The 9,251-nt window shown below is 39.5% G+C and overlaps 1 protein-coding gene across 2 annotated transcripts in view; it reads right to left on the bottom strand.

Moving 5' to 3' along the window:
* Positions 1–9,251, bottom strand: part of PDE10A (phosphodiesterase 10A) — a 337,773-nt gene that overhangs the window by 34,187 nt on the left and 294,335 nt on the right. For both annotated transcript variants that reach the window (XM_025210028.1, XM_025210029.1), the window contains exons 14-16: positions 7,168–7,310; positions 4,176–4,259; positions 14–164 (exon numbers count right to left, since the gene is read on the bottom strand). In XM_025210028.1, the coding sequence (XP_025065813.1) occupies positions 14–164; positions 4,176–4,259; positions 7,168–7,310 (378 nt within the window). The remainder of the gene's footprint in view (positions 1–13; positions 165–4,175; positions 4,260–7,167; positions 7,311–9,251) is intronic.

Here is a 9,251-nt window from a genome sequence, read left to right as displayed (position 1 = left end):
TCCCTACACTTACCTCCAGGTCTGTGAAAAGCCCTTGGTTGTTCTGAAGTATGGCATACATACAATGTGCAACTGTAATCGCATGCTTCCAGTTGTGATAGGGCACACGGCGATAGTTTTTCTTTACAGACATAGTAAAACGACACAGCTTTTCAAGTTCAAAGCTTAAGAGAAGAGAAATTGGTAAGAGAAAAGGAAACAATGAAAATATTTTTTAGTCACCAACCCCACCCCCAACCTCCCCAAAAACAGCAACACTACTCTTCAACTGGGTCCTCTTCCTCATATCAGAAATATGAAACATTTAATTTCCAATAGGCCTAGTGCACGCATGCCTCCTGTTCTTATTCTTGTCTGTAATTATTAGTACGGTAAATCTATTCAAGGAATTCTCAAGAGTTTATATAAAAAGATCCCCAAATCTCATTTCTTTAAGCGAGCATCCATTAAAGCTGACTGAATGATGGATTATAAAAGCTGTATTGAGTCAAACTGAAAAAAAAATCTGTTGGTAAATCAAAAAGACAAGAAATAACATTTATCTCGGGTCAAATAGAACACTTTATTCAACACAAAACACATGGTTTAGGGCACACTTAATTTTTAATTACTTTAAGACAGAATTAAAGGAAATATCAAAACCAAAGTTATTTTGAATAAAAAATTAAATCTTTCATTGTAGAGGTGTTAAACGAAACATTGTTTATGGGTTAAGAGTTTTTTGCTCCTGAAATCCTCAAGTTAACACATATTCACAAAATGTTATTTATTTTTTTCCATCATGCAGTTATCCAAGAACCAGTTACCCACGGTGACAAAGGAAGCTTATGTTTAGATCTAGAATTGAGCCCAAGACACCCGAGTCCAAATTCTGTGCTTTCCCCACAACACCAAACAGACTAAGCTTCCTATACTATCTTTCACTCATGCTGAAATGCCTGGGTATTGTAATGTAAGTCATATATATGATTATTGACCATGTGGTGAGTGCAGCAGTGCTAAGGAGGAAGATTTTAAGGATGAACTGGACATTTTAATCAGTAAGGCTGCTTTTGCTTTGTGTAAATTAATTATCCAACATTACCTGAGTGAACTGCCTTCGTCTCGATTGCTGTTTTATATAATTACAATATTACTTTTAAAGCGTACATGGCCTAAAAACCAAAGCTGATAGGCTCTTACCAATCATATGTATATGTAAACACATTTACTTTATGAAGGGGTTTGGGTTGTAGCTGTGTTGGTCTAAGGACATAGGCAGACAAGGTTCCTTGGGTGAATTTGATATATTTTATTAGACCAACCCAAATGGTTGGAGAATAGTTATTAAGCAAGCTTTCGGGTTCAAAAACCCTTTGTCAGGCTAAGGAAGCTTCAGCAGTTGGTGTGTGCTCTTCCATTAAAAGATATCAAATTCACCCAAGGAACCTTGTCTGCCTCTACTTTATGAAAGCATTTAGACAAAAAAATTCCCACGGTTGCATGCTGAGCAAGGCAATTATTACTGTATTTTCTCACATGTACCTTTCCCCTCAAAATTAGTCTTCCAAACTTGGGTACATGGTATAAGCAGGAAAGCTGATTTTCTGCCCAAAATAGAAGCACCTCACTTTAAATCCTTTTGTACCCAAAGTTTTAAACCAACTACCCTAGAGCACCCTGACTTTTCTATTCATGCAGCTGAGGGAATCGATTGGCTTAAGGGCTCATTGCTCTGCACGCCACAGGTATTAATGACTGCCTTGTTCCATTAATCAAGCTGGTTTTTGTTCTGGCAATTTTTCTGTCTGCTAGCTACTCCTGGTCTCTCTCCTCCCATTTCACAGCCCTACAGACTGTTTTAGCTTTTTTCAAATTCATCGATCTGCCCACGGAAACCAGTCTTCAACAGCAACTACAGTTTGAGCTTCTAGCAAGAAAGAGAGGGTGAGTGATTTGAAGATTAGTCTCTGTCTCCGCTCTATGAAGCCACAACTCTGGGGGAAAAAATTCTTCATTCTGACTTCTCAAAAACAAGGTATGTTTTACTTGGCAGCATATGGTGTGTGAGAAAATATGGTATAGTGTGTGCAGATTTTTTAGCTTTGCATTAGAGAAAGGCTGGAGATGCATTTTGCATTAAAACTTTCAATTTTTTTTTTAAATCCAGAGGTTTAAGTCAGACATTTCAAAACACCTGTCAAAATACAGTTTCAAGTACAATAATCTTCAGAACATAAATATTACAATAATTACTTCCAACGTGCTCAAATACCTGCTTTCTGCTTTTTAGAAGCTAGTAAGGGACAGTTGCCATCAAAGGCAAAATTATCACAGAAAGGACACCTGAATCCAGAATATAACTATTCCCTCCATCATGCCTAGTGAGGACAGTGACAGATTATTCTTGCTGAGGGAAAGCAAGAAACTGAGAGTCCGTTTTCCCCCCCTAGACTATTCCTTGGACAACTGAGTTATACTCTACCTCTTAGGCAGGGGTACAATTCTGGCTTTCAGTCCATTCAGACTCCAATAAAATAGCTATAGATTTTGTTTGTGGGAAATAGAAAGCTTTTTTTTTCTTCATTTTTTAAAAGTACCATAAGAAGAAATTTCAAAAAAAAAAAAAAAGTATTTTGTGTATGGAAAGAAATTAGGCAGAAGCCCCTTCGATACTGAGTGTATTTCTTTAAGTGAACATGAAAAAAAAATACATATATTTGTAATCTGAGGGCTGAGACTCACTAAAACAACATTTCAACTAAGGGCAATGTTCTTCAGGTCAGGTTTGAAACTCCTAGAAAACATAGTTTAGAAGAAAATTAATTTAGGAGTAAATTCAGCCCCAACTTGTGCAGCCTAAAACATTTTTTGACTATGGAAATGATGTGATTTTGCTACAAAAAGGAGGGGTGAAGTTTGTAAACAGAATGGGCTATTGCTCAACCATTTTGCAGTGCAGAGGGAGAAGAGATTTGCTCATGGAAAGGTCAGAAAAGGAGCCAGAAATGCAATGATGTGATCCTGAATCTAATGAAGGAACGTGCTGGAGCAGTGGAGCCACTAAATTGTTTTCCAACTCCCCCACAATCTTGGAGAGACAATAGTTCCTCCTTTCATTCCCCCCATCTGCCTAATTCTGCAGAGACCAAAAAAGCTACAGACTTTTGGCACTAGGGTAGATCTGGCCAGTAAAGATTCTCAACTTGGCAGTGCTAATAGGAAGTTATATAATGTTTAAAAAATATATTATATAATATAGATTTCATTGACATTAGGGCTGGAAGGGACTTCAGGAGATCGAGTCCAGCTCCCTGCCCCAAGGGCAAGAAATCAGCTGGGGTCACAGGATCCCAGCAAGGTAAATGTCCAAATGTATCTTAAAAGAGTCCAGAGTAGGTGCCTGCACCACCTCTGGCGGCAATCTGTTCCACGTCTTGGAAGCTTGGGCTGTAAAGAAGTTTTTCCTTATGCCCAGCCTGAAATAGTCTTGGAGGAATTTGTGACTGTTTGACCTTGTCATCCCTTGGGGTGCTCTGGTGAACAGACGTTCCCCCAGATCCTGATGTATACCCCTTATATTCTTATAGGCAGCCACCAGGCCCCCCTTGAGCCTATCTTTAGAAAAATTAATCAAATCAATTTATTTGACAATCAGTTATTGTCACAATGAAGGTGGAAGTAACATTTATGTAAAGAATCTTGTCTCCTTTGCCTTTTGCCATTTTCCAGTTCAATGCTAGGCAATGTTCTATACTAGAACATATTTTTAAACACTATTTCAACCATATGTTAAACCAGAGGGACCAAACTAATAGTCTGTGGGCTGCATCTGGCTCATTGTGCTGTCACCGTCTTGGCTGAAGAATAGCCTCCAAGATTAGTGTGCCTCCATTAAGAAACAAAGCAATGTTGCTGGCCTCCATTAAGAAACAAAGCAATGTTGCTGTTTATTCCAAGGGCTGCTGTTGGACACCTGGAGTTCTTTATTCTGAGCATTCCTACATCTTAACTCAGCTGGGAAACATCAAAAAATACCTGGGACTGGAAACCTAGTTAGTCTTGAGCAGACCCCAGTAGATCTTAGTAGTAAGATGCATAAAATGCAAGTATTTGAGGAGATTGATCACAATATTAATGGAAAAAGTGAATTATGGAACCAAAATAAAAGCAGTGTAAAATATTTTTAACCATACCAGGCTGTCCCACAGGACTGGTGGACCATGTAGACAAAAATGGCTGGCCAGACATCTTCAAAGGGGCTGATATCAAAGTGGTATCTAACAAAGAAAGTTCAAGTTTAGCAAAAGGAAATATCCTGTTAATCTTACTACATTCATGCTGAGGCTAGTAGATAATGTACTCACCTGATGTGCTAAGGCTACTAGATAATGTACTCACTTGACAGCACTAACCTGTTTCTGAAGATATGTGTAAACTGACTTTTCTGGGCCAGACCTTCAGCTGGTGCGAGTTAATGTAATTCTACTGACTCCAATGGAACTATGCTGATTAATAGCAGCTGAAGCTGACTAGCCTGGCATGATTAAGAAAACTAAAACTGTTTTAAAAAATGTAATCAATCAACCAGAATCTTTTTTATTCAACAAGGATAATGAGGGGATATATAACCCAGTTAAGAAAATCTTCAAACCCAAAGTAATCATTTGCTATGAAAAATGTTAGGGTGGTAAAAGTAAGAAGTTCACTGCTTTGTCACTGGTAAAATTCAATTATTTGTTTCAAAAGTTGGGTAAGGTTTTCTTCGGGCTTTTTTTCAGTCAAATGAGCTTTTACTAGTTAACAGAAAGAAAGTCAAAACTTCAAATGCAAACATTTAATACTGTGTTTTTGTGTTTCACCATCCAACATCTTTTCCTTCACATCAGCATTCACACCTCATGTTAGCAGCCAGTGTGGCTAAGCTACTGTTATAACTTAATCCCTTTCATTGCACCTCTTGTGCTGTTGGTGTTCTGTTTACTTTGCACTGAACCCAACTAAATGTTAGCTTGTGTGGGGTTAAACTGAAGAGCACAGCAGGTGCATTAGATGTGAAGGTAGGTGAATTGCTTGGAAAATGGTTAATGTATTCAGATTTTTCAAACTAAAGGTTTTTATGCAGCTCAGAAAGAAAGGCTGTCATATTTAAAAGTAAAAATCAATTTTGTTGAGGAGGTGGGTTATATAATATCATTTAACAAAGCACCAGAAATTATACTGCACAGAACAGTCCTACACTGGGATGGAATCCTATATGCTGCTGAGCACTTTGACTTTCAACAAGCATGCGCTAAACTTTAAGCAGGAGTAGTCCTAGTTAAACTCATGCACAAGTTTACATATTTTGTAGGCTCAAAGCCATGGTGCTTAACACTTTGCAGCATTAAGTACCCTGGGCTAGATCCCCAAATGACAGGTGTTGCAACTCTCAGCTCTACAACACCTGACTTATTTATTAGGCATCTAGCTCCTAAAGCAGAATTCATAGCCTTGATTTAGGCTCTTAAACTCCCTGTACAGAATATGGGAAGTGTTAGGAGTCTCAGAATGAGATTTAAAATGTCAGCAGGGTGAAGCTACCCAAATGTAGCTACTGGAAACTCTTATCTAGAGTCTAAATCCTGCCCTTCTCCCCTAACTTTTGCCTGTAGGGAAGGACCTATATCCACTTGGGATATAGGTCCTTCCCTAGCCTTGACCCCTACTCTGAAGTTAAGTAATTAGTTCTTTTCTTTAGAAAACTGATGAGAGGGGACGCAACAGGCAAGAGCAGGGGTTGGCAACCTACAGCCCACAGGATGAATCTGGCCTGCAGAGCCATTGGATCCAGCCCATGGAGCTGCGGCTTTGCCCATGCTATGCCACTTTGCAGCAAGTTTTCCCTCACCGTGCCGCAGCCAGGCAGTGGGAGGAAGTAATGCCGGTGCTAGCCAGGGTCTAGCACTGGCCCATCTCAAGAGCCAAGCCAGGCCATTTCTGGCCCACTGTCAGAAAAGGTTGCTGACTGCTGGGCTAGAGCACTTAGGATGTAGAAGACTCGAGTTCAATTTTTTCCTGTGCCTACACGTGTTCAAACCTCTCTTTATCGTCTCCCAGACTAAAGCCCTAACCATTACAGGCTCAACTCAGACATGGGCATTTTCAGTGCTTGTTGAAATTGTTCACCCAGAGGGGCAAAATTTTGATTCTGGTTCTTGCAGAAAGGATATTTTATGCATTATAAGCAATGACTAACATGGAAAATACTTAGAAAGGTTTTGAAGCAAAGACTAGAGAGCAGACCCCCAGCCCCTGAGTGCCCTAATTATTAAGCTATAGCCTCATGCTTACTCTTTCTTATCCTTTGGCTCTATGCATTTTTAATGCATATTTCAACAGCAGATGGTTAAGAGTGCCCCCACACCAGCACTGTCAATCCCGTGGTGGTTAGTGCATTCTCCTGGAAGGTAGGAAATGTGAATTTGAACCTAAGGCTGTGCCTCACACTGGGGAAGTTCTCTAACTACTGAACTATTGTATAAAACTGGGACATTTCCTGCTCTGGCTTTTTTTGAATGAAAGCAGCTGATGCACTGTATTTTGTGGGAGCCTGAGCCTACACATTTGCAATTGGCCTGACAGAACACTCTTATTTGTCTGGGCCTCTCCAGGGACACAAGCAGAGGAATATGTTGTTTGTGAATCCTGACTGAGCTTAGCCATGACATAAATGCCGATTTCCTCATTAGTGACAAGATGGAGAAGCTTCTGTGCATTTGCAAAAGTTTAACCTTAGGTATGTAGTGTACTTTATTAGTGAAAACTTAGGCCTATGCAGACTTTAGGTACCTAATACATCAGACTGTCATTTTGGGAAATGCATTCTTGGGTTTAGGTGTCCAAATTCAGTGGTCAGCCTCCCTATCCTCTTTTATCTCTACATTCTTTGGGCCTGATTTGCTGCTCTCATGCAATGTGTGGTGTTGTAATTTACAACTGTGCAAAAAGCTGTCATTCTGACTAGGTATACCTGGGTCCCCTTAGTTGTACAGTGATAACAAGATCTAACAAGATCTAACAAGATGTTAGGCAGTGGAGAGACAATTTCTGTGACAACAGTGATTTCCATAAACCCTTGGGTACATTGAAAAAAAATATTTTTCAGAAGACAGGTTGTAGCTGCTCCTAAAATGACAAAAGACTCACAATTCTATTTCCTTGCAGATGTGTGGAGGGAGTGTGCAGTGCATGAGGTTTTGCCACTCTTCTGCAGTACAAACACTGTGATAGGATAGCTTTTCCATTGTTACACGATAAATACATTCTGAATGGCGAATTCTGTGATACATCTGAAAGAACAATTGTTATTTATCAATACTGGATTTTAGTGAGGAAAACTGGTCTATTTCCCCAAAGATCAAACATTTATTCTGAAAAAGGCAGGCCATCATTTTCAAAGTGATTTAGGGTGCACAACTTTGCATACCTTAAAGTTCAGCACTTCTTTATTGTTCAGCCCCCTTTAAATGTCTCAAAAGTTGGGCACTCCAGATTATGAATCACTGCTGAATATACCTGGAATATTGGGGGTGCAGTGTTAAGGCTCTCCCCATTTCGCATCTCTACTTCATCCATCCAACCTGCATCATAGCAGGGGAGGTAATGGCTCAAAGTCTCCTTCATTTCCCTGTGAGGTCGGTAGCCAGGGCAGTAGTGGTTAGGGAATTCAATGCAACTTTTTTGTTATTGTGCTAGTCAAGCTATGATTTAGTTTTTAGGAGCTACACTTGGTCTTAGCTTTCTCTTTGTGTTTAAATCCCTACCAAATCCCTCCCAAGAAACATAATTCACACTCACACCAGGGACATCTTTTTGGGTTACCAAACATATTGTTACTGCAAAGAGCAGAAACATTATCAGTCAGCCTCAGGGAAAAATAAATGCAATAATATATTAAATGGTGAAACAGTTATAGAGGCTTAGCATGGCTTGTAAAAGGGTAAAGACAAAACAGCTTTTCATTTCAAGAAAAAAAAAATGGAGGAGCCTGCCCTAATCAGGTTAAAGAAATTCATTTTCCAGCATGGTAAGTCCATGCCTAATAGATCACCAACTGGCCCCGATTCTCTCATTTACACTACTCTAGTTACATAAAGAGGCTGTAAAATGGATGTCCACAGCCAGCATGGAATAAAGAGACTTGAACCAGACCCAATAGTCACTGCATTGTCTTTCTCATCAACAGAATGTGGTCAACAGTTTTTTTATTAACATTTCATTTATTATTTCTTAATGATAATGCATGTAAAATTCCTTATATTTTCTAAATAAAAAGACTTTTTTTAAAGAATAAAGACTGAATCTCACAAATAATGGCATCAGCCCTCATCTTCATGTATGGGTAGTATTATGTTAGGAAAGACCAGCACACAGAAATTAACGTATAAACAAACTGTTTTGAATTTACTTTACAAACCATGTGCTTGAATACAGTTTCTCAGTAACTCAGCTAACCGTAAAATATGTGTAATCTGAAACTGTATAATGAATTAGACTAATGTGTCACATTTCAGCCTATACAGGTGCTACACATACTTTGACTGCAGTATACTCTTTTAATATATACCAATATATCAACTGCACAATTATTTAAGGAGAAAAAAATGAACCCCATCCTCCTATTACATCACAGTTATTTATGAATAGGAACCTATCAAATTCACAGTGTGAGTAGGGTGCGTGGTAGCTCCTTTAAACTTGCAGATTCCCCTGTGCATCCCCCCACCATTGATTGGCAGAGGGGCCTCACTTCTCACCACTGGCTCCTGATCAGCTGAGAGACAAAAACTACAGTTTTAAATAGGGCTGTGCATCCCACTCCCACCATGAATTTGGTAGGTCCCTATTTATGAAAGAATCAAATGATAACTGTTGCTTTGTTATTCAATAAAATAGAATTACTAATTTCATAGTAACTAAGGTCAGGAGGGACCTGAACAGATCATCTAGCCTGACCCTCTGCCACAGGCGGGAATGAATGCTGGGTTCACAAGACCCCAGACAGGCGATCATCCAACCTCCTCTTGAATTGCCCAAGGTAGGGGCCAGGACCACCTCCCTGGGAAGTTGGTTCCAGATGTTGGCCACCCTAACTGTAAAATATTGCCTTCTGATCTCCAACCTAAACCTATTCTCCATCAGCTTATGACCATTGTTCCTTGTCACCCCAGGTGGTGCTGGGGAGAAAAGGGCTCTACCTATTTGCTGTTGATCTCCCCTGATGAGTTTGT

Source organism: Alligator sinensis, unplaced genomic scaffold, assembly GCF_000455745.1.
Source record: "Alligator sinensis unplaced genomic scaffold, ASM45574v1 scaffold832_4, whole genome shotgun sequence".
Classification (NCBI taxonomy): Eukaryota; Metazoa; Chordata; order Crocodylia; family Alligatoridae; genus Alligator; species Alligator sinensis.
Note: the sequence above shows the minus strand (reverse complement) of the source record. Positions and strands in the feature narration are given on the sequence as shown.